At 40.1% G+C, this 25,738-nt stretch overlaps 1 protein-coding gene and 2 long non-coding RNA genes across 4 annotated transcripts; 1 reads left to right on the top strand and 2 right to left on the bottom strand.

Moving 5' to 3' along the window:
- Window positions 1-211: 211 nt before the first annotated feature.
- On the bottom strand, window positions 212-13,420 carry LOC139914579 (uncharacterized). Of its 2 annotated transcripts, none has more exons than XM_078282351.1 (7): window positions 13,371-13,420; window positions 6,824-6,975; window positions 6,530-6,619; window positions 4,072-4,275; window positions 3,775-3,920; window positions 833-939; window positions 212-454 (listed from the first exon to the last, which is right to left on the bottom strand). In XM_078282351.1, exons 1-7 carry the CDS (start codon window positions 13,400-13,402, stop codon window positions 295-297), a joined length of 891 nt encoding a protein of 296 aa, XP_078138477.1. In that variant the 5' UTR covers window positions 13,403-13,420; the 3' UTR covers window positions 212-294. The 2 variants fall into 2 exon arrangements, with proteins under 2 accessions (XP_078138477.1, XP_071759036.1); XM_071902935.2 differs by having other exon boundaries at window positions 6,824-6,944.
- Window positions 13,421-14,292: 872 nt separating this feature from the next.
- LOC139914580 (uncharacterized) lies at window positions 14,293-16,450 on the top strand. Its single transcript, XR_011784772.2, has 2 exons — window positions 14,293-15,185; window positions 15,569-16,450. It is a non-coding gene; the product is annotated as an uncharacterized LOC139914580 (long non-coding RNA).
- A 480-nt stretch (window positions 16,451-16,930) lies between these two features.
- Window positions 16,931-19,950, bottom strand: LOC139914571 (uncharacterized). The gene is made up of 4 exons (XR_011784771.2): window positions 19,872-19,950; window positions 19,715-19,756; window positions 19,002-19,106; window positions 16,931-17,505 (listed from the first exon to the last, which is right to left on the bottom strand). It is a non-coding gene; the product is annotated as an uncharacterized LOC139914571 (long non-coding RNA).
- Between the last annotated feature and the right edge of the window lie 5,788 nt (window positions 19,951-25,738).

The raw sequence follows: 25,738 nt of genomic DNA, 5'->3' as shown, positions 1-25,738 counted from the left end.
ACCTACAGAAACTTAATCAACAGACACATAATATGTTTGATTCAAATATACAAATAAATCCAGTTCACTTTTACTTTGCTATGAGATTTTATTAAGCATTACATAGTTGCCATTCATTTTGCAAACACGTAATGAAATACAGAAATGCTAAAAGCGTATTTGTTCTCTCTTTATAGAGAATCAAGCAAGTGAGAAGACAATGACAGGGAGAAAAGAGTTGGGAATATATTATATGTGAAAACAGAAACCAGTTTGGGCTCCAACACATTTTAGCTCAGCCATTGATGCCAATCTTTAAGTGGCAATCTTTTTTTCACAGATCCAAGCTCTGAGTTGATTACATTGTACATCATTCCATCCAATGAAATGTTCCACCACATAACGAAGATGGCCACAGTCTTCTTCTCTAGGATCACCGATCCCTCCGTTATCAGGCTGATTAACACACCAGAAGCTACAAAGGGTTAGAGCACATTACATTACATTACAACACAGGAGCTTTAACATCCTTGTCGAGGCTATAAGCCATAAGTTAGACACATAAAAGAAATGTTCCCAAAAAGCATTTTAAAGGGCTCTAAAATGATTTCCCCATTCTTCTTTCAGCAACAATTTCATTACTCTGACCTCCAATGCTAGAGGATTTTGTTAAACAAAGCTATGCTGGACTGAAAATCTGGTATGTGGTATAGAGAGGAATAGTTGTGGAAAATAATGAGATTGCTATGCCAAAGCTCATTGACTAGTTCTGCCTTTCATTCAGTGCGGTAGACCTCTTTGTGTGCCCATGTGAGCTGAACACCAACTAAGGTTTGAAATTCATCTTCCATACCTCTTGGGGCTTCTCATTGGTGTCCCATCCACCCATGTCCAGTTTCCCTCCTCCTCTCTGTCAGTCAGACCAAGCCATGCATCCTTGTTCTGTCTATTCAGAAACTCCTGCGGAAGAGGGTTACAAAGATCTCTGTGGGTTCGTGTACATGCACACAGTAGCAGTTCCTGCTCCTACCTCAGGCTGCCAATAGATGGCAGCAGAGACTGTTTTGTGTTATTTTAGGCTGAGCATTTTCATCTGTTAATTATGGTGATTTATTCCACCTGTTTGTTGGCCTGTTTAAGTAGTTCTAGTTCGTTTCCCTGTGCAGTCTTGAGAGCATCTCAGTTGATGCTACTTCTGTTAGAGTTAAGCCTATTTGTCAGTCCTTAGTTTGATGTCCATTTTTGCTGACTGCTGTTACAATAATCAGATCAAAGATCTTATGTAAAAAAATAAATTAAAAAAAAGAAACACCAGCCTGAATCTTTAAGTCTTAACATTAAACATGAAATCTTTTCCCTCTCTCGTCTCTTTGGTATCTTTGGTATGAAGCATCACAGACCAGCTGGGTTGGTAAACATGAGCGAGCTGTGTGCAGTTTACTGACGTCACCTTACAGGATTTCTGCGTAAATTCAAATCTTTGCAACAGTTACATCTCGCTGCTATTTGGAGCCGCCAAGGTGCAAAGTTGCATAGTGCAGCTTTAAAGTGGAGTGCGGCTTTCACCATTTTGGTGTTTACACCAGTGTCTGTCACGTGACTCTAGTTTTCCTTGTGTTTCTCTGTGTTCCCTGCCTCCCTTGTGTCTCCGCCTCCCTGGTCTGTCTCTCTGTGTTAGTCTGTGTCTGTTAGAGTGTGTGTCGCGTGGTCGTGGCTCCCTCTCTCCCCAGCTCCTGGGCTCCTGATTTACCTGCACACCTGAACCTCATTACTCATCACCACCAGTATATCTACCCTGGCTTGTCATCCATTCATCGCCAGATTGTTCCACCTAACCTGCGGTAGACACACTCTCGGTCGCTCTGTATTCACATGTCAGAGTTAATTCTTGTGTTCCTTGTCCTGTACGTTTGATCGTGTTTCTCCTGTGTCCAGGATATCCCTGAGTGTCTCTGCCTGCCCACGCCATTCCTTCCAGTCTGTCAGCTCCCCTGCCTGTCTGCCTGCCTGCCACTCATCTGCTTGTCCACCAGCCAGCCTGTCAGCTCACCTGCTAACCCGCCTGCTCATCTGCTCGTCCACCCGTCTGCCAGCCCAGTCCGGATCGTCTCCACCACTCCACCCCCGCTGCCTTCATCTCACCCCACCCAAATCCAACCACCAATAAACCCTTTCCCTTTTCCATCTACCTATTGTCCGTGTCTGCATTTGGGTCCTCGAAAACAATCCCTAACAGTGTCGGCTTCACGAGGGGGCACCAGGGGGTAGTGCCCCCCCACTTCATTCACTGTGCCCCCTCACTTGTATAAAAGCATGTCAATGTTTTCTCCCATCAGTGTAACTCTAGCGATGTCTGAAATCCATTGTAAATGACTGAAAATCTGAAATCCATTGTAAAGCTTTTACAATGCTGTGACCTAACGCTTTACGTCGTTTTGAGTTGGAAGGACCTTGTGCTGCGCAAGTTCAGCACCTCCAGTCACAGACTACAGCTCTTCTAATGGTAATGCATTTTCTACTTAAGTTAACTTTTATGTAAGCCTGTGTAGGCCTAAATAACATTGTTATCGTGTGCATACTGGCCACTGACTGGCGTAATTATTTGGTATATGCAAATCCATGCCCCTGGGAGAGTGTTTTTTTTATTTAACATTCAGTCCGCAAATACGAACACAGTGAGATTATTTGGATATTTTGTCTGTGTTGTCAATTTGCTGTGACCTCGTTATGTGTTACCTTATGTGTGTTTTGAGTAAAACATTTCGGTCAATGTAAAACGTGCGTGTCCTTGCATTTATTTACACCTAACTTAGCTAAGTGATTTCTCCTTGTGTTTTTAGTCAGATTATTAGGAAAGCAACGAGAATGCACTATTTTTGTGATTTTTTTTTTCTTAAAAATTTCTCCTGGGGAGCATACCACCGAATGGTTTCACTATGCACAACTACCTTGCCACTTGCCAGTAACTTGGTGCCCCCCCGCTATAAGCCTCTTGCCCCCCCCTGGATATTTGTTCTAGTGCCAACACTGGTTTACACCCATGTAAAAACTTGATATTAATTTCTTTCATTTGGTTCAGCATGAAGAGGGTTTCGCAGTCGCTTTTGCCATCACCACTTGCTGTTTTGACTTTTGTGTAAACAAATGGGTCAATTTCTCAGACCTTTGGGACACATGGGAACATTTAAAAACGCTGACCGAAATCAGACTAAGAGGTTTATATAGGGAAATGAATTGAAAGATTACTCTGAAATCTAGGTAGTCATCAGTATCAGGTGTTCAACCAGGTTATTCGTGATTATGACCTTATTCAGACCAAGATAATCAGACTAACGACCCTGCTCCACTACAGCCATCAGCCATCGAAGGAATGATTCCTTTAACAGCATTGAAAGATGCTCCACTGCTCTCGTTGCGTTGGCGTTGCGTCCGATGGCTGCGTCCAAGCGAAAAAATCGCCGAGGTTCAATTCTCGACGGCTGGCGCACGCGTTCTCCCTCATTGAAATAAAGTTGAATTGGTTGTTTTCTGGTGTATTCATTCAAAAGTCAACGCGCTCTGTGGAGCAGGGAGAACGGCACATGGCGCAGCGCTGATGGCAACGCAATGCTGGTCGTGGAGCTCTAACATAAGGCGTTATCATGACAATCGCTATAGTCTATTGCAGTGTGAATTTTAAGATAATCTGTGACTTTTGTCCATCTCTGGCCTGTAATTGACACAAATAATATGAATAATAAAAGTTGCAGGTTTCACATCTTCCTTTCTCTTGCTTACACACACACACACACACACCTTTTCCCGGTAGCCCTTTATGATGACCAAGTCCGCTCCCCTGCTGAGACAGTCCTGTCTGCCCTCGTCCCAGGTTTTCTCCCCAGTGGAGACGTAGTAGCAGCTACAGTCAAACTTCAGCCAGCCCTCTGGACAGCCGGCTTCCTCTGGTCAACATCACATGAGATACAGAGGCAGGTGGAAAAAAACAACAGGAGATTCATTAGGAGGAAACTGAAAGGAATGGAAAGGGATGTGTCAAACGAAGCCTTTGTGAGTTTATAGAAAGAACGGAAGGAAGGAATATACAACTGTTACCAGAGCAAAGCATCTTGTCCTGGCAATCTTCATCCTCAGTCAATTTGTTGCAAATGGTTAGTAACTGTTTGTAACTGGTCTGCAACTGGTCTCTCTCTTTAATCAGCTGGTTGTAACTGGTCAGCAACTGGTCTCTCTCTTCAGTCAGGTTGTTGTCTCCAGTCTGTTCAGTCCAGTTTCGGTCCCACTGGGTGTCGGTGCTGGCTGGGAGGGGAGAGAGAGGAAGTGGTCACATGACAAACTGAGCTGAACTGAGCTTAAATTTGAAACGGGAATCTGTATTTCTGACAGGAATCACCTAGTTATGTAGTCATAACTATAGAACTTGAATAGATAGAACGGTCTTTCCTATTCAAATCAATGTTCCCGGATGGAGCAGCAGACATTTTCCCATTGGGCTAGCTTCCGTATAAACCGACTTACGGCAAGTCACTGAGGAGAGAGGTTTTGCAGCAAGGACCAAGCAGTGGAAAACTGGCATTGCAGCTGAATTAAAGGTCCCATATTCTACACTTTCCAGTGTTTTATTTTGTGTCTTGAGGTCCATTCAAAGCTGTGTGTGTGGTGTCATGTACCAAAAACACTCTCAATTCATTTTTACACGTTCATTTTCCAGCATCTCTCTGAGCCTTACCAAGAACAGGGTGTTTCTGTTGCTGTGCCTTTAAGGCTCATAAATATTAACGACCCTCTGTTCTGATTGGCTAACCAAGATTGAAACGTGAGACACCGCAGCTCAGCAGCTACAGGTAGGGAAAACTCTCCGGTAATAAACAATGACAACCGCTCAACTGCTTTGAAAAAAACACTTAAAAAAAAAAACACTGTTAGTCTATTATTTCTTACAAAAATGATAATGAGCGAACCTTTGTGACGCCACAAAGTTACGGAAGTCCAAACGGCTCGTTTAGAGGCTCGCTTTTCTAAGATGGATTGTGTGGATTTAGTTGGCGATTGCGCGTTTTGATACTTTCACCTTGTCCGAGTTGTTTTCATTCAGGTGTCATGGCTGCCACTCTTCTTCTACGCTCTTCCCTGTGCGGCGATCTGGAAAACCTCTTTGCTGCCCCCTTTGGCTGCTGGAACTGCAGATGCAACGCAAGTGTTTTTTTCCAGCGGGATATTGGCCAAAACGGGCAGCAAAGAGCAGGTTTTCCAGCCATGACAGTGTGGCAGCCATGACACCCGAATGAAAACAACTCGGACAAGCCACACAAAGGTGAGATTTTATACTTTATTGCAAATATTTTCAAAAAAAATGTTTTACTCATGTAACAGAAGAGTGTTCAAGGATGCCAGAAAGCTTGTCAGAATGGCAAAATTCGCTCTGGAAACCTTGCCTAACAATGTGATAGCTAATGGCACAAAGGATTTGGAGGGAAGGACCTGGGACTGACATCCACGCAGTGTGGTGTCAGTCCCAACGGGGCTAGTCAGGATGATGAGCCGGCTGGAGTCGTGACACAAAGAGGCAAGAGGAATCCTGTTTTACATGATATGGGACTTTTAAGTTGTCACTCATGCCAGGTGGTGCTCTTTTACCAGTTGCTGCTGTCTTTTTAATAGGGCAAAAGTTTTGACATCTAGTGGAATTGGTTATAGTTGAGTTAATCTGTTTCTGCCGATGTCCGTTAGCTGCTTGAAGTTAGCAAATGTGTTAAGCTACGTTAGTTTATAGTATTTAAGGGGCTATATTAAGTTAAGTTGATGATGCTTACCAGCTAGGTTTGCTAATATGCTGATTTTGACTAGAAGAGCTAGTGAGAGAAGCATAATCTTTGACAATGCTGTTAACCTCGTCACTAACATCAGCTTTCAGTTGAGTTTTGACAACTTGCTAAGCACTCGTGCAACAGACACGTCTGCACAGTTCTCAAGCATAGTCACTATTTTATGCTTACTAGCCATATTACCATGGCAAACAGTGGAAGAAATGTTCTATCCATTTAAGTTCTGTGGTCGTAACTAATGCTATTTTGAGGGATTATAATTCACAGACCTAGACAAGCTTAATTATTGTGTATAATTTTGATAACAGGACTCACCACAGAATGGGTGACTAATTTATGTTTGTGTAGGTGTGATTAATATCAATTAAAGGAAGCTCAAAGAGGAAGAGCGATTTGCAGTGGAAACACCAAACTTACTCACCAACGGAGTGCAGTAATACACAGTGGATTGATGTAACATGTTTTCAGTAAAAGCTAGAAAATTTGAAAGGGTGTGTAGACTATTGATATCCACTGTAGAAGTGGACTGTGAGCTGAGAGCATTTACTCTTCACTGTATTCAATGTAGTGTTTGATTAAAGATCCACATTGATGGGGATCCTCAGCTGCAAATATTCATATAGAAGTGAGAAACAGCTCCAGTATGGATTAAAAATGATATGGTTGGAAAGCAAAGTGCCACAACTGGTATTCATTTGAATTAAATGGTTGGAAAAGTGTTTACTCACTGTGGAGAAGTCTTAGAGAGATGTTGAGCAAAGCTTGTAGGATAAATAGCAGCCCAAAGCTCCCAGCAAGCATTCTGTAGAGGACCTTCCCTGTAAGGCCAACACACACACACACACACACACACAAATATGGCAAATGAACTATATGAAAAACCATAACCACTAATCCTTTTTCAACCTCATGTTTCGCATCTTCACTGAAATACTATCGGATGTAATTTCATAAAATTCCTTTTCTGAAATGGGGAAAATCTCTCTTTTCTTAATTTGCGGAAGAAAAAAACATTTGCTTACTACGTTTTTGGTCCTTGCTGGTCCTCAAAGTCATATCAATGGCTGAGTCTTCAGGAATTTTGTCATATTCCTCGATGATGTCAGATCCACCAGGCCCAGCGGACCGCACCATGACCTTCAGCTGATACAGTATGGAGAGAGTACTGCTTGGACTGGCAGTGTCAGTCTGGATTTAAGCCTGGTTTTCTCTAAAACAACATGCAGATACACATCTCCCTCTACACTCAGGGCGCTTTACTTGGGTTATTGGCTGTTTCGACTTTAAGACAGGAAGTCTGATAATGTTACCTTTATCTCACCTCATGTTTCCCCTTCAGCTGGTTAAGAACAACTTCGTGTTGATCCCAGATGAGGATAAACGTGTTTATCTGCTGTTTTTCACGTTTTACTAGAGCAGCAGCATCCTGTGTATGAAGCAAAATATTCACACCAGGGACTCTTCGATCTATTGCAGTTCACAGTTTATTTATTTGCACACATAAAAAGAACAGACTGTGCAGACAAAATAAAAGCAAATCGACCACACAGCAGTATAACAGTATATTACCTTAACACAGCCTATCAGTGATGTTGAAGCACTTTCTCTGCTGTACCTGCTTTTTTTTTTCAGCATGAACTCATACTGCACCCAACATGAATCCATTTTCTCTTTTTGCCTCCATACACATTGACTCAGATACGTACATTTTAGGTGTCTTATTGAAAAAGATATTACATTCAGATATTACACAAGTTCAACATTACTAAGACCATTTAAGGATACAGAAGTTCCTACCTGTTACTGCATGGACTGAACAGAATTTACTAGATTTTTACCCTTTTCTGGACTACAGTCTGTATGTCTCCAACAGTGACTTTGTGAACAAATGTCCAAAATGTCAAGACCTCTGATATTTGCAGCTAAGGGCTCAGATTCGGTCAGTAGAGCCTGGACAGTAGAGTAGTAGAATGTCTTTGTCTGCAGCATCATAACAAAACATGACATGCAACCCAAAAACATCAGTAAACGTGAAGGAAGTCTCATCTGCATCTGCTATTTTACAAAATGGTCAGAAATGTTTGATTTGGTTTTCTAATGATTCATCATGGAGCTGTGGCTGCTGTGTCAGAAACCACTGGCTAAGGTTATGAGTGGTGTATTAACTTTACTTTTCACTCAGGGAAGAAGATCACTCCAAAGGAGAGGCAAACAAATGACGGTTTGAGAAAGTAATAAAGTATGAAAATGTGTGCTGAATGTACAAGTGCAGCTGAGCAGTAAGGCAGAAGAGAGATGGAGGGAGAAGTTCATTCACTTTTTCTGTGATTAAGCAAGAAAAGATTCAGTTGTATCAAGATCAGTCAAGTTATACCACCAAATATTTTAGTGTTTATTGTCCAAAACTTTTCCACATCAGTTAGATTCTACCTTCTGAGAGAGCTCAACACTTGATAAAGATGAGGTTCATCTTCACTGCTGTCAATGCAAAGAAGAGATCAAAAAGACGGTTTGATCGCAACAAAACATTAGGAAAGTTAACACCATTCAATATTTCTCACCTGCAGCAGCTGAGCTCCATCATGCAGCGGCTGCAGAGAATACGCTCCTTTCTTCCCGTGTAAGGCTTAGTTGTGGTTGCAGCTTGACCCAACACTGCACATTTATTCTGACAGCATAACCATTGATGAGCAAGTGTCAAAAAAGCACAAGTCAAGTACAGCTAAGAGTTTCTCATCACAGATTACAGAAATGCAAGAGATGGTGAAAGGTCTTCAGTCTCTTCTGCTGAGCTTAATTCCTGTTGAGCCACTCATCCACTGAATATCACCTCCTCACTGCAATAACGTAACGCAAATCCACACGAGAATGGTCAGCCCCGACAGTCTGTCCTGCGCCATGGTGCTTCTCAAATATGTTCTGATCAGAGCCATTTGTAGTGCGGTTCTGAATGAGAGCGCCTGTGTTGGAAAATCCGCTGAAATGTCAACTTTATACTGGTCAGCTAAAGCACTTGCTGATTTAAATAGCTCTCCATCGGATCTCAGCAGAAGTTCTTGTGAATCTTTGCGACTTCTTGCATGTGTGGCGGGGTGGCGGTATAAGCAAACAGAATATAACTAACCCAACAACGCCACCTAGGGAATTTCACCCCAGGAAGTATATTGAGGAACCTGGACTAATACCTCAGTCATACACAGGCTCAAGGGCGGATATTTCATTTCACTGTTGGGGGGGACAATAAACAGAAAAATTTCTCAAGAGCAATTCCTGAAGGGGACACCAAAGGTGCCGCCAAAAGTACTGTTGTATTAAATGTATATAGAGGTCCATTATGAAACATTTCCATAAGCACTTCATTCCTTTATGAAGATTTTATCAAATTGCCTTTGATATTACTGGGGTCTTTCTACTTGGCGTTTCGGTGCACTGAAAAATGATTGGATGTCTGTTTTTCTTTTCTCTGCCATTTTAACTGACCTGGCTGGCTGACAAATAGACACACACACACACACACACACACACACACAGCATGCAGGTTATTTACAGTAGTAGGTGAGATGCAACACCCATTAACTGAACTAAAGCTAATATATGCCTAATTAGATTTTGTTTTCCCGAAAAAGCAGATCTGATCAGATAATGTTTTGCTGTCAATGTGTAAAAGTCCAGAACGCTATGAAGCCTGCCAGAAACGTACTTATATTTAACATAATGTTTGTTGTAATTATGTCTTTTTTATTAATTAAGTCTTCATTTATTTCCAAAATTATGAACAAAATAACATAGTGGCAGCCATTTTACATGCAGTAAGAAAAAAATAATATACTTAGAACCTAATTACATAGGGTAAGTTAATCTTAAATATTATAGAAATATTACTGTTACCATCTACAAAAGATAAAGTATTTTGGTATGAAATCCCGCATTTTAATTTAACCAACTATCCTGTATCATAAATACATGTCTGGCATTTGTAACAAACCAAACCGCTTGAAAATCGGTCGAAAATTCAGCGAGTTATGAGGATTTTCATTGTGGACAGACCTCCTGCCTCCATACACATACATGCATTAGGAGACGCGGCTCCGTACCAACACGCTGACGCACGAGATTCAACCGCGAGGTAACGGAACAAAATGTAGTCTGGTTACAACTGTGAATGTGTTTTATTCTATTGAGTGGTAGAAGTAAAGAAAAATGTCTGACACATCCTTTGTTTTAAGTTAACCTCAGCTACTTACTGGAGGTCAGCCACCACTGACACACTTCCAGAGATCCTCCACACACACTCGTACCGAGGGCTAATGTGTGTGTGTGGGGGTTCGGGGAGGCAGGTAGGCAGTGGACCAAACCACTGTGAGGCATATGAGGGGGGGACTCAATCTTTCGAAACTTAAAAACGCATTGTTTTGCGTCTATAATTAGCACAAGTGCTTTCAATGCATATTATTATATTATTTAAAATTATATAGTTATGTTTACAATGATATATTGAGGGGGACAACTCTGTTAGTCCCAGGAAGGGGGGGTCCGGACCCCCCTGTCCCCCCCGTGATTTCCGCCCCTGCACAGGCTACACAAGTTCGATAACTGAAGGAAGACAGACGTGATTCCAAGAGAAATGCAAATTTATTGAATAATTAATGACTGGAAGGGTCTGTGGAGAGGATGGGTTAAACATGAATGAAAAATGAATCAAACCTATGTGAAAGGGAGTAACAAAATGTTAATTACAATAATTGAATCAAAATTTAACAAATGCAATTATTTTACCAAAACACTTCCAGTACTTACAAAGGGGAAACTAAGAAACTAAGGGGAGAGTGGGCTGAGGCCAGCAATGGAGAGGCAGACTAACTGAGGGCGTGTCCAGGGGTGCAACCACTTACCTACCACGTGTATTCACTGCAAAACAGCAATCACGGCAAACAGGTGAAAAACAGTGTTCCAGTGCTCTTTTACCATTACAAGCTTGTGAAGGGAACCGCACCAGGGTGTCTAGCCTCCCCAACCAGCCAGCACTCGGCTCCACTATAGGGAGATAACAGAAATATTAAATTACTTGAGCAAAATATAAAAACATCATTAGTAAACAAACCAGTTGGCTCACACTAAAAGTACCAGACACAACTGGCAACAAGATAAAACAAGCAAGTCAACACACAGTAAATACAAAACTATCTATAGAGGGAAAACAGCAGCTGATAGAGACCTACAATACAAGAGACACATTAGTAACAGGTCTATAACACTATAATAACAATTACCTCAGGTATTTATCGTACCCTACTTACCCCTAACTACAGTGACCAGTACCTTGACAAAATGTGCGTTGGCTAAGCAGACTCGGGGTGGTAAGCATCTACGGCACCCAAGGGCAGACAGGAACTACAGCAGATAAGATTGATCAGGTGCAGTACCACTTCACATGTGCTTGGTGCACAAACAGTTGGAAAACATATACCTTGAGTCACAAATCTCAGCCAGCAGACACCAGTACGACCGGGTAGACAGGACACTATTACAAACAAAATAAAACTCAGTCATTGAGTACATAAAAAGACCCTTAAACAACCTCATGACTGCATCACCTACCTCAGAGTCACAAAGAGGGGCCAATATGGCAACCAACAGGCAGAGAAAAGGAAAGGCAGCCATGATGCAAGTAGCTGATGTTCTGCATTAGCTAATGGGGATCCTAATAAAATCCTAAATCCTAAATGCCACAGCTGCCTTAAATACCCTGACGAGCTAATTGGAGGGCTGGACCAGGGAGGAGTCAATCTAATGCTGTGGGGGGGGTGTCGAGAGCTAAGAGTGTTCCTACTACACATGCCATGATGAAACCTACTTTTTGCAATGGCAATGTCTATTGTTCAACATGATCCCTCACAAATACGTCAAATGAACTTTGCTATTGTTGCGTAAAATACTTTGAAGTGTTCCTCGGCCTCAGTGGGCTCATCTTGCATGTGTGTGTGTGTGTGTGTGTGTGTGTATGTGTGTGTGTGTGAGAGAGAGAGAGAGAGAGAGAGAGAGAGAGAGACAGAGAGAGAGAGAGAGAGAGAGAGAGAGTGTGTCATAATATTCTTTCACCTCAGCCACATGTTGGCATGCATCATTCAGCACTATAGGTTTAGGTTGTGAGAAGCACAGTGGATGTAGAGTATATGTCATTGGATTCTCTGTCCGCGATGCGCTTTTGTACCCCCGAATACGCGCCACTAGTAGTCAGATACTTTGCTACTGTGTCAGACATGTTAGGTAGGATATCCATTTTTTTAATCGCATATAAAGCCCCTCTTGCTTTCTCTTTGCGTTAATTCACAGCCAAAGAGAAGTTAATTTGTAGTCTGTTCTGTACCTTTGTGTCTAATACTAAGGCCCGGATCTACTAAAGGTTTGCGGCAGTGCAAATCACATTGCGGGTGCTAAAACCTTGTTATCTTATCTACTAAGACAGCGCACAGGGGTTTTGAGCCTGAAATCATGGGTTGATCGGTGTGCGCCATTTTTTGCGCTTTGGTCTAATTGCATATGCATTTGTGGGTGTTCTAAGGCTGAGGCGCAAAATAAAGGGAGGGATTTATGGAAATTGGCAGTGGACGTGATTTATCAAGAGGCGGTGACCGTTAACACCTGTCGAGTGCGCATGGAATTTAAGACCTAGGAAAAGCATGTCTTATCATTTTGCGCATAGGATAGCTCTGCCGAAACTGTCTCTGGAACCGGCTCCTTGATCAAAGTCACACAGTCATCTACACAGCATAACATGCGTTCATTAGATCGCATCCCTATTCCAATTCCAATTAGGTTAAAACGAGTATGCTGAATTAAAAATGCACCATTTAAGCCTCCAAGGGAATTAAGGCTCCTCTTTGGCTTTATTTGGCTTGATTTGGTTCACCTCCTCATATCATACCAGCGCTTTTTACCTTAAATCACACTTCTGGTGCCCAACTGCCTTCACTTTATTTATTTATTTATGTATTGCCTTTACTTTATTATACCGGTATCTTTGCAGCAGAGAGCTTTGGGGTTTTCTCCGCCGCTGACACTGCCGGCTCCACTGGAGAGACATTTGCACTTCTTTTGCCCATCGTTACGTTGCCAAAAATGGGCTATTGTGCGCATTGTTTGGCTTATATTTGCACAGTCACCATTCTAATTAATTATCTCCGCCTCCTTGGTACCACTTTCACCCGCAATTGCTTTTGTGCTGTGCCTGGAATTGCAACATGTTAGGTGCTGCCAGTTCCCTGACATCTGGAGCTTTTTTGAAACATAATTTGCACTTATTTTAACACACACACACACACACACACACACACACACTCACACATGGAGAAGCCTCTGTCATGTTGAATCACTCTGATGGCACCTCAGCAAAGAATCACATTGTCATGCTAGTGTTCCTTTCCAAAGAAATGAAAAACTGTGTAAAGACACTGATGGATACTGCCGCATACACACACACTCAGGTGTGTTTCTGTGAGCGCTGGACAACACACACTGTTCTTCTTTCTCTCTGTTGGATAGAAGCTCTTCTGTTGTCATTTGACTCACCAGCATTTTGTGCGGTGAGCTGTTTCCTCCATCTGAAGAATACAGAGTTTGTGGTACTTGTAACCTGTTCTTCCTTTAATTCATGCTTTGTGGTGGAGGTTTTCTGTAATAAAAGAGACTTGGAAAGTAGAGTTGTCCTTCTGTTGTTTTTATTGTTTGCAAACAAGGCATCAGATGTTCACCCATCAAGTGTGTGGAACAAAAGAGCGCAACACAGTAGTTTGCCTGCAGTATTAAAAAGGTGAAATCCAGGTTACAAAGGGGGCTGGATCATATTCATCAGAAGTGCTAAGATAACAGTTTTGGTGTCTCACAAAAGCCCAGTTCAGCAAGATCCTCAAGGCCCAATTACTGAAGACAAGAGACCATTCAACTGAGAAGGGCCAGGTTCCGGGGATAAAAGATTTCCTGTTCAAACAAGGACCAATTCAACTAGCCACTATCTTATCTGTCTCAGGTCAGGTCAAAGGCATGAGAGAAGTGCACAGCAGTTTGTAAATTTCCACACAGAGATGAGCTTTCATAATAATACAAAGAGAGTACAGTAAATATATTAAAGACAGAGTAATATATTAAAGACAGACTAGTATAATAGTGTAATTTCCTCCACACTCTGTATTGTTCTTCTTCACTGCCTCACGTTACCTGAAACTATTTTCAAGGGTGAAGTGTGTTTTTATTTATTTGTTGCTGTGGTATTGAAAACATTTTTTTACTGGTATTGTGTCAAAGTTCAACATTGTGGTATCCTGACAGTTTCGATAGTAGATTAGATGACTACCAGGGCTGGATTGAGCTCTCTGTCTGTTTGCTGCTGTAATCTGCACTGCTTTATGAATGATTTCCTGCTGAAGACATAAGACAGGCAGAGTGTATCACGTGTTGAACTTATTCAAATGATGCAGGGCAATTTAAGGGCTGCATACATGAAGGGTGACCTTATGAAGATTTACTAAGATATAATCATGTTACATTTAGGGTTACAGTGATTTAGGATTTTGAAGGCCAATATAGATATTTGATATTCCAAAAATAGTATTCAGTGTTTCCCCCAGAATTTTATTCTTGTCAGGGTGGAAAAGCCTCTGAAACAACATTTAGACCATGAGATACTAAAACTCAACATTGAAACACAGGATGCTACTGCTACTATTGATATTAATACTCATACTAATGATAATAATAATACTAATCTAACATTACTTCTTGTATGGAATCCAATCAAAATGTCTCATTAGAATCAACTATCATTTAAGATTCAGGGTTTCATATAGACAACCAGTGTTGTATTGATAAATTGTACAATATGTAATCATATCAGAGGTGACTAGACAGTATATAGATGAGAGCTGGGCTCTACTATGGGCTATGAAAATGGAAAAAAGTGCCCTGCCACATAGGATGAGTAGACTAAGTAATAGGCTATTAAAGTAGTCAAGGTTTTTTTTGTAAGGACGTTTCATTCACGTTACATTAAGTCTCAATTCAAGATGTCATATTAAAGGGTTCAACTCACAGAACTTGAAGGGATAGAATGGTCACTCCCATTCAAATTAACGTTCCAGGATGGTCGGAGTGGCAGCCATTTTTATGTGAACCGTTGGAGTAGCTTCTGTATAAACCGACTCACAGTAAGTCGCTGAGGAGAGACGTTTTGCAGCAAGAACCAAAGCGGTGGAAAACTGGCATTGCAGCTGAATGAAGTTGTCAGTCATGCCACCACTAGGCGGAGCTCCAGTTGCTGCTGTCTTTTTAAGTAGCCTAGGTCAAAAGTTTTGACAGCTCTGCACAGTTAGTGGAAGTGGTTACAGTTGAGTTAATCTGTTTCAGCCGATGTCCGTTAGCTGTTTGAAGTTACCGAATGTTAACCTTTCTTCTCCACTAAAGGTAGACTAAGCTACATTAGTTTATAGGATTTAAGGGGTTAAAGGTAGCTGTTTGATGATGCTTACCAGCTAGGTGCTAATATGCTGATTTTGACGTGAAGAGCTAGCGAGAGATAATGATAAAGCTACGTTAACTTCATCTTTAACATTAGCTTTCAGTTGAGTTTTGGCAGTTTGCTAAGCACTCGTGCAACAGACTCATCTGCACAGTTCTCAAGCAAGTGTGACACACTTTACACCCTTAATGTCCAGTCTTGCATTGTCACCATAGCAACCAACCCTTAAAATTTCATGCAATTTATGATGTATTAGCCAAATTACCATAGCAAACAATGGAAGGACCGTTCTATCCATTCAAGTTCTATGTTTCAACCATATTGTCTAACTCAGTTGAGATCTACCCTCATGGAGGCAACACTGGGTAAAATGAATTTGTATAAACAATTACAAATGTACTATACAGTGTTTTATTTCTGTGTACCTATAACTTGGGGAATATTATCTGTCAGACTGTACACTCTATATACATGGACTCTTATTTCTAACATTATAGCCTGTGACATCAATTTTGCACTTTGCTGATATGTTTGTGTACAGCTAGTATTTTCTTTCTGACATATGTTTTCTGATATTATCACTTATCTATTCTGATATTTCTTTCGTTTAGTTTATTTTCTCGTTTTATGTCATATTTTGCTTGTGTTTTCTTGCTTAGTTATATGTATTCTTTTCTTTCAGACTTCTAAATATTAAATATTTTACAGAGTATAGTGATTACCATTGTTATTTCAAAATCTCAATATTGCATTTGTCTTTATTTTATCAATCTTCTATTTTTCTTCCTTTATCATGTTCTCCAGAAGTCAGTATATGCAGTAGGTAGGCTGCAGTGCTTTGATAGATGTTTTAATAATTTAATGTAGCCCTACTATCTATCCTATATCTATTAAAGGGAGTGAGTGTGCAAAGAGGGAATTCATTTAGTTTATTCATATCACTTAGTGCGAATATGTATTGATCTAACAAAATTATTTATTTATTTATTCCATTTAATTGCCATTTATTCCATTTAACTTCTAGGTAGAGTAGAAGTGGGCTACTGTTACTTTGCTGAAATATTACTGCAGTAAAAGTATAATTACTGGTGTACAAATCTACTTAAGTAAAAGTAAAAAGTAGCTCATTTAAAATGTATTCAGACTAGAAGTTATTGAGTTTCTCCATTGTTGTTTGTTTTGCTCTTAGCTATCCAACTAGCTAGCAACAACCAGTTAAACACAACACAACAATACTGTAACTGGACGCATGTTAACTCTGCTACTATCATGGGCAAATTCACTTCCTCTACAAGCTTGAACACATGTGATAAAGGTGCAGGTAAAGGTTTCTAATGCAATGTCTATGGAGAGCCACAATATTTGTACTCTGTAATGGATGTGATTTAAAATGTAACAAAGTACAATCCTTAAAAACATACTCAAGTAAAACTTAAAGTACTGACTTTAAAAACTATTCAAAACAGTAGAAGTACACAAAAAAGCTATGCAATTACAGTAATGAGAGTAAATGTAATTTGATACTTCCACCATTGAAATTAATCTAATACTGCATATACAAAACATTCAATTACTCACTTAAGATATTTTTCCTCATCTACAAACTTCATCAACACAGTTCATATGTAAAAGTTTTGTTTAATTTTGCATGTTCAGATTATTACATGACATTACAGAGGCCTCCAGGTTGGCAAATTAAACACAGAATAGTAGAAATACAGTATGTCGACTACAATTGTTACATTCCCTTGCCAAACCCCAAAACAAGAAATCACTCACATGTGAAAAACCAATAAAAAGGTTTATAATGAAATCTTAAAAGCTGTCCCAAAATGGACGGGCAGACAAACATAGAGGCTAGACTACAAGGCAGTTTGAACAGAAACCAAACAGAAAACTCACATGCAGGGAGGCCCTTATAGGCTCCTCACCAACAACTCTCCAGAGTGGAACACTGGGCCAAGAGTCCATCCTTCTCCTTAAATTTAATGTCGTCTGGTTTTTGGCGGCTGCACACAGGGAGGGTAAATGTTAAGCAACCTCCCATCAGCAAGACCAGGCAGTCTAACAGGCTTCATCCCATACTGTAAGCCTAACTGGCCTCTGACTGGTGATAGTGGTCTTGGTAAAGGTGGTGGTTGACTGGTGCGGCTTCGTGGGTCAGGAGAAGATTTCTTCACATGTTGTTTGGGCCTGACAAGAAGAGAACGGTAACTCATTTGGCAACACTTAAAATATATATTAATATACCAATGATGGAGTAGTAAATCAAAAAGGTGGGTAAACATGACCTCCAGTCTTTGATCATCATAAAGCAAACAACTGCCCATATGCAAAAAAATCTACATTTACTGAAAAAGCATTATGTTTTTTTTCTTTAAAAGACCCTGTCCTCAAATAAATGACATCAGTTTGATACTACTTCATTTGATATACACTACGAATTTGTCATGTCCAATTAAAAAAGGTAGGTAAACTGAGTTTATTTGGGCTTACCCTCCACTACATCCTTACAAATGTAAGGGTTTTCATATTTAATATAAGGCATTATGAATGTGGTTGTTAGCACACACAATAACTCATAATGACCTTGCTTGGTCACCAGAGGAAATTACAAACACGATGGGATAGTTAATGTAGGTAATTTGATAGTTAATTTGCTTTATGAAAAGACGTAACAATATACACCTGATTATTACAGTTTTGTAGAACACTCAATTCTGATTGGCAAATGAACACATCAACCCAAGGTTTCACATCTAATCACACTCCACAGTCAGTCAAGTCAAGTGTCAAATCTTCTCATCAATTTAACTGGCGCCACCTTGTGCCAAAAAGACGTTACTCCTTGGTTACTGCAGAGAGTTCTGCTGGACTAGTTTTTGGACAGAAGCTTGTAAATTACTTGAGCTTGTAATGAAATCATTTTAAATCAATATTTCATATCAAATGATTGTCTATGCTACATAGCCATGATTCACCCTGTCAGACTTAACTCACTGTACATTATCCCTTACTTAATGGCTCAAGCACTACTATAACATGATAAATGAAAATTACTTTTTCACGTCGTTAGCTAATTTTCCATGTCATAATAAACACCTATTTAACAATAAATGCCAAGAATTATTTATTTTTTTATTTTTTTATTTTTTACAAAACTTGTGTTTTCTTGTAGTTTTAAATCAAAATCCCAGTATTTTACTTCCTGAAAAACAGTGTACTTTTTGTGGTTACTTCATGGTGTACCAGCTGAAACCATCACAAATTTTGGAACAATCCCACTCCTCCATCCCTCCCATCAAACAAAACTGCCTTCCTCTCACTAACGGATATCCCATTGGTTTACACAGTGATCTCTCTCTGCGTTATGCCAGCCCAACATCCTGTTTCAATTGGAAATACATCAAATTACGGAAGCAAGATACTGTCAAAATGCTGTTTCGTTGTGTCATCAAATACTCTTACCAAGACATTATGCAGCACCATATGGCAGTAGGATCATAAAATATTTCTTATTACATTTCTGGGGGAAACACTGAATACTTGGAATATTTTGGAATTTATTGCATGAAAATGTTCAGTAATACATATATAAAATATCAGTATCAGCCTTCAAAAAGCCCTATCAGTCAAACCCTAGATGTGAAAGTAAAACAATGAGTAATGATGTAGAGCTGACAGACTACCTTGGCTTGTTGAAGTGGACTGGAGGTATTGGCATAGATGTGGCTTTCCACATGGGTGGTGGCGGATCAGCAACTTTGGAGTCTGAAGCAAGGGGCCATGTTATCCTGAAAAAAGGTGTTTTAAGTTACAATGTATGAGCACAATACAATTAATGTAATAATCGGTGACATCATATAAATATATGCTCCTTTCTGTCTGATTGCTATAACACAATAGTGATTCAACATAGAGCCAGTTCAGGAAAAATTCTCTGGTGCACAGGAAGTGATGTGTTTTACATTTCTGGTTTGTTTTGAATCAGCAGAAGAAGAACTGGGTAGTTAGCACGAGCAGTGATAGCCACCATGGCTGAACAGACAAAGAAAAGAGCGCCACCTACAGAAAATCTAACTGTATCAACAGAAAATCCAGGGAAAAAGACGTCACAGTACTGGACTCACTGTTTATCAATGTCTATTTGCCTCAGTGAAAATCTAAAAATACACAGGGGATACATCTATACCCCTATAGCTCAGCCTCACCTCTCTGTGTGCACCTATGCTCTTATACCCATACATATTCATTCTATTTATAGAGTATATGTCATAATCCAAAAAATACTAGTAGTAATATGGAATGTGAAAAAGGAATGTTTTATTTTTAATTGCTTCCCCACCATTAAATGCAGGTTTAGTGTTTAGTTTAGGTTTAGTTATTTGATACTTAAACTTACTTTTCCTCAATTTCCTCCATTTAGTACAAGATCGATCCAACCCTAGGAAAAGAAAATGTTGGTGTAGTTGGTGAAACAAAAATGTTGACTTTCTGATGGATGGAAAATAGCAAAAAAATATATGAATAAATAATAAAAACGTATCTATTTAACCTACCTGTGTACTTCCTGGTGAATGTCTTCTCATCAAAGGCTGCTGTGGAATGAAAAACAAGTGTCTTTAACTGTGCTCTTCTAGTAGGTGGGGTAAGAGATAATCTTACTACACAACAAAAAATGATAAGTTAAGCTTTAAGTTATGCTTGTCTTTAGGTTCATCAAGCATCTTGTCTTAAAATGTAATTCTTCTACCATAAAACCAGACATATCGTCATAAAAACAGCTGAAATTTCTTGAATCCTGCAAATTGTATGATAATTGGACAGAAAAAGGCTCGATGAGGCAGAGTAGAAGATAAAAACCTTTCCGAGCTCAGCATTTTTTGCAGTGTGCTGACATCATGAACAAATGAAACCAAAAGTTATCATGGGCAAACCGGTTTCTCCTCTCCTTCTCTTTTTCCTTTCTCACAAACACACACACAAACACACACACACACACAGCTCCCAGGTGAAGCAGGTTGTTGCTGTTGCTGGGCATGTTTTACAGTAAAGATCCACATTGATGGGGATCCTCAGCGCCAGATATTCAGGCTAAAATTGTGTATAGAAGTGAGAAACAGCTCCAGTAAGGATTAAAATTGATTTATGTTTTGGAAGCAAAGTGACACAACTGGTATTAATTTGAATGAAATGGTTGGAAATGTGTTTACTCACTGTGGAGAAGTCTTATAGAGATGTTGAGCGAAGCTTGTGGGATAAATAGCAGCCCAAAGCTCCCAGCAAGCATTCTGTAGAGGACCTTCCCTGTAAGGCCAACACACACACACACACACACACACACGCACGCACGCACGCACGCATGCACGCACACACACACACACACACACAAATATGGCAACATCATGTTTCACATCTTGACTGTACGGAAGAGGATTAGGGGATTATTATTTGAGTTCCGAGTTTAAAGTCAGAATTTTGAGAATAAAGTCAGAATTCTGAGATTAAAATAAGAATTCTGAGAATAAAGTGAGAATTCTGAGAATGAAATCAGAATTCTGAGATTCAAGGGAGAATTCTGAGATTAAAATCAGAATTCTGAGAATAAAGTCATAATTCTGAGATTAAAATCAGAATTCTGAGAATAAAGTGAAAATTCTGAGAATTAAGTCAGAATTCTGAGTTTAAAGTCAGAACTCATGTGGCCCTAATCCTCATCCGTAACACTATCGGATGAAATTTCATTAATTTCCTTTTCGGAAACAGCAAATATTTATTCTCTTAATCTACGTGAAAAAAAATTTGCTCACTATGTTTTTGGTCCTTGCTGGTCCTCAAAGTCATATCAATGGCTGAATCCTCAGGCATTTTGTCATATTCCTCGATGATCTATTGCAGTTCACAGTTTATTTATTTGCACACATAAAGGTCAGAGTCACAGAAGGGAAAAACGAACAGACCGTGCAGACAAAATAAAAGCAAATCACAAAACACAGCAGTATAACAGTACATTACCTTGATTAATCAATTGCAATTCATCAACACAGCCTGTCAGTGAAGTTGAAGCACTTTCTCTGCTGTACCTGCTTTCTTTTGCCTCCGTACACATTGACTCAGATACGTACATTTTAGGTGTTTTATTTAAACATAGACATTACATTACATTACACATTTAGATATTACACAAGTTCATAGCTGTCCCTTGTATTGGTAGGCAATATTCAGACATAAATAGGAAATAATAGCTAGTAGTAATAATTTGTAGGTGTCTCTGTTGCATTCTGGGAAAGGTAGTATTTCAGACTCTATAAGTTGAAAAATAATAAAAAAAATATGGGGTTGCACACAATGGAAAGTTACTCTGTTAAGCACTTATTTTATTTCATGATGGACAGAACATTTTCAGCCCTCCAGCCTTCCTCAGTGTCTACTAGTAACTAATCATTTTCCTCTGGAGACTTAATTGTCACAGGTGTGTGGAAAGACACAGGTGATCTCATCATCATAACATGATCTTGTTACAACATAGAATCAACACAATAAGAAGCTCCACAGTATTTCATATATGCAGACTTTCAAAATACCATATATCATTTAAACATGCAGGATCTAATCTAAATAATATCAAGGATCATTGTGTGAAGGAATCAATTTAGAAATACTCGGTTCAAAACATATTTTAACATGTGATTCCTCATGTTGACACATTTGTGCTATTATTACTATTATTACTAAACATGTACAAAAAACATGTCGAGAAATTGTATACAACATATCAAAAAATATCAAGAACACTAACAAAAAACAATCAAAAAAATATGAGGTATCTGGAAACATCAGTCATGCAGCCATTGTTAAATCAGACATCCCAATAGTCACTAAGTTTAAGCATTAACATGTTGATGCGGAAGCTCTATCACATATACCATTAGTTCATAAAAATCATTTATCATTTTATCACTCATCACATGCAACACCACCACCAATGATATATATAGATTTTGGACAGTTTTTTGTTACTAAAAGGCAAATGTTGAAAGATAAGATTTATGCCCCAACCAAAAGTGTCAGCTTGACTTGAACTGAACAGCGTAAGTCTAGCAGTTAAAGGTTGCCCTTTGGAGGCGGCTCACATTTCCACAAATCATCAGTCACTACATTTAGGCCAGCAGGCTGAAACATGGAGACACTTGGTCTTGCTGGAGCTGACTGATTGTTAAGATCAGATGGAGAGAGGGCCAACAGGAGGAAGAGGGCCAAAGATGATGACATGGGTGGTGAGTGTGATATGTGGCCATTGAGGTGACCTGCAGAGGATTCACCAACCACCAACCTTTATACATGTTGCTGGTACACAGCCATGCACAAGACTGCAGAGCCACCATAGAGCTTGCAGGGACGGCCTCAAGAGAGACATCATTGACTATCCATGCTACATGGCAACAAGCTGGGAACTGATCTCCCTGACTGGGTTGGCTGGGAAAGAGACATAAAGAGCCAAAACATCCACCCAGGTCACCTCACTTATGATGTGTTCAGGTGCATCAGAAGCATCTATAAACCAACCAAAGCTCATCATGCAGCTGAAACACTGCACCTCCATCACCAGGTACAATGTGCTGCTGTCTACTGAATATGTGCTGCACTGCACTTTATCCTCTCAGATAGATAATTTGCCATATTGATCTGTTTGGCAGTCAATATCATTTGCATGGGAAACACAAAGTTTATTTGGATTGATTGATCTGATCTAAAAATCCACCAGAGGGAAGCATTGGACTGTATAAGCAGCGAGGAAGCGTCATGATACACAGACTCCCAATACAACTGATGTGATGAAATAAGCTTCTCTGTAAAAGACTACTTCCTGTAAATTATATTACAGCTATATAACAGCTCTCTTACCAATAAATGTGTTTGATCTCTCACTCCAGAGGGTTCACAATGAAATACACTAAACAAGAAAAGAAATACATCTGTCCTCCTGTCACACCACAAAGTTTTACCATCATACAACTGTCCTACCTGTTTTTATGTCACCCTTCCTTCTTCATGCTGATAAAGGCAAACCCGAAAAGGAAAAAAACAAACGTGGAAAAAAAGACATACTGAAGATTGTGCCTTATGATTATGCTTTATCAGTGAGTCGTGACATAGGCTACCAGTTGCTAGTAATGCTATATCAGTAGCACATGCTAACATGAGTGTTGTAAAGTGACTGTAAGCTAACAGCACTGTTTGCCGTCCAGTTAGTTGGTCTCAACTCTCCAGCTAACTGTGTTAACTTTCATTGAGTCACAGATCATGCTAATAGGGGTGTGAAGAATACAGACCACAGAAACTAATAGTAGACCTATACTTTTGCAGCCATGTAGCCAGCAGGGCGTGATAGCCTGGCTGGTCCAATATGGGTTTATGAGGCCTTACACACAAAAATGACTAATGCTATGTTGCAGTAGCACATGCTAACATGAGTGTTGCAACCTGAAGGTAAGCTAAAGCACTGAAGTTTGCGAGCAAGAGGGGAATTAGCCAAACTTGAACTTGAATTTGCTGTCCAGTTGGTCTCAGCTAACCGTGTTTTTTTTCCACTGAGTCACAGATAATGTTATAGAAGTCTGTGTGGTGTGAAGAATACAGACCACAGGAAATAATATGTATCTAGTAGACTTATATGCTGCCATGTAGCCAGACCAGGGAGTTGGCAGTTTTCTACATTAGTGGTTGTATGCTACCATGCAGTTGCTGTTGGTTGCTGAGTAGAGCAGATTTCTGTGAGAGTCGGCCTACCTGGGCTAATGTTTTTTACTGTTCAATTAGCTCAAATAACCTCAATATGCATGCCCGTATTAAGACTTCATGGTGCCCTGGGCACCAGCGACTCAAGTGCCCACCAACCCCCACCCCGCAGCACACAAACCATACCTATCCACAGGGGTGTATTGGTCCTTGAGTAGAAATACTTTCTTACTGTACTCAAGTATTATTTCTGAGTATCTGTACTTTACTTGATTGTTTTTTTATACATACTTTTTGCTTACTACTACTCCACTACATTTTCAGTTTATAAATTAGGGAGCCTATGTTTAATGTGAAATTATGCTATTAGAAATCATAACTTAATACAGTGCAGAACTATTGTTTTATCTTTTGTTGACCTTAATGAAATATCATTACTAATCTCAACAGGTATATTATTTGTCTAAATCATAAGAAAGTTTATACTTTCACTTTTGGTACTGGCTGGCTTGATGCATTTGGGACAGAGGGGGTAAGTCATTTATTTCCATGCATTTGCGCGAGCTCTGTCCACCTGACAGCCGTCTGTTCTGTTGGCGGAGAGAGAGACACACAGAGTATGGTGGTTTCGGTGCGTCGGCCGACGCTTCCCGGAGTTTCCCGGGGGCATGGTGTCGGCCAGTACCGATAGCTGGACGCCGATTTGTTCCTGGTGATCCGGCCAAGATTTCGGCACAAGTCCCGACGCCGATGCGTCACCAGGTGCCCGGCGAACGGCGTTTTCGCCACCGATGGGTACCAAGGCGATCGCGGCTTGGATCGGGTGGATCAATGTGGCCCGTGGGCGCAGAAGAGAGGACAAAACAGCGAGACACATTGTGGGACAAGAAGTTAACTTGAGTGATTTTTTGGTAACTGTTGTCCCAAACTTATGTAGGTCTACTGTATTATTGCAATTAAATTTATTAAATTTTTTTAATTATGAAAAAAAAACAAAAAAAAAAAACATCGGTTGCTTGGTGCCCCAGGAGTCTTGGTGCCCCTAGGCACTCGCCCAGTTGCCCATATGGTTAATCCGGCCGTGTCAATATGCCACTATCATTTCATGTGAACAGGAGTTAGGCTACTTAAAATCAAACAAAGCTCAAGTTGGTTTCTGAGCTTATTCATGAGTTAAAGGGGGGGCATCCTAAACTAACAAAACGATTTTTACTGGAAAAAAAACTTAATAGATATATTTTATAGACACCAGGTAATTATATAAAATTACAAAGCAAATGATGCCCCTCCTTTAAAGGAAAATTCAAGGGGAAAGCTAATTTTTCACTTACAGCCATTCTGTTGGTAGCTGTTTACATTCCTCCTAGCCCCAATAACGACAGAAATGAGGCACTCAGTGAACTGCACTACACCATCAGTGAGCAACAGACAGCCCACCCAGACAGATTTCTCATTCTTGCTGGGGATTTCAACCATGCTGACCTAAAGTCAGTATTTCCAAAACTACACTAACACGTTGATTTTCCAACAAGGGGATATAATACACTGGACCTTGTCTACACGACCCACAAAGGAGCATACAAGGCTGCCCCCCTCCCCCACCTTGGCCTCTCTGAAGGCCGAGGGGGAACCAGCATACAGACCAAGGGTGAAAGTCACCAAACCGTTTCAGAAACAGGTACGTGTG

Source organism: Centroberyx gerrardi, chromosome 3 (genome assembly GCF_048128805.1).
Source record: "Centroberyx gerrardi isolate f3 chromosome 3, fCenGer3.hap1.cur.20231027, whole genome shotgun sequence".
In the NCBI taxonomy this organism is placed as follows: domain Eukaryota; kingdom Metazoa; phylum Chordata; class Actinopteri; order Beryciformes; family Berycidae; genus Centroberyx; species Centroberyx gerrardi.
This window is presented reverse-complemented; position numbering and strand designations above follow the sequence as displayed.

What these genes read in the sequence shown, in the direction of transcription:
- LOC139914579 (XM_078282351.1), bottom strand. Translation starts at nt 13,402, where the DNA reads ATGGAGGAAACAGCTCACCGCACAAAATGCTG. An exon ending in CAGCAAGGACCAAAAACGTA is followed by an intron (nt 6,620 to 6,823) that starts GTAAGCAAATGT and finishes TTGGCCTTACAG; the next exon opens with GGAAGGTCCTCTACAGAATG. An exon ending in CTCTCTAAGACTTCTCCACA is followed by an intron (nt 4,276 to 6,529) that starts GTGAGTAAACAC and finishes CTCCCCTCCCAG; the next exon opens with CCAGCACCGACACCCAGTGG.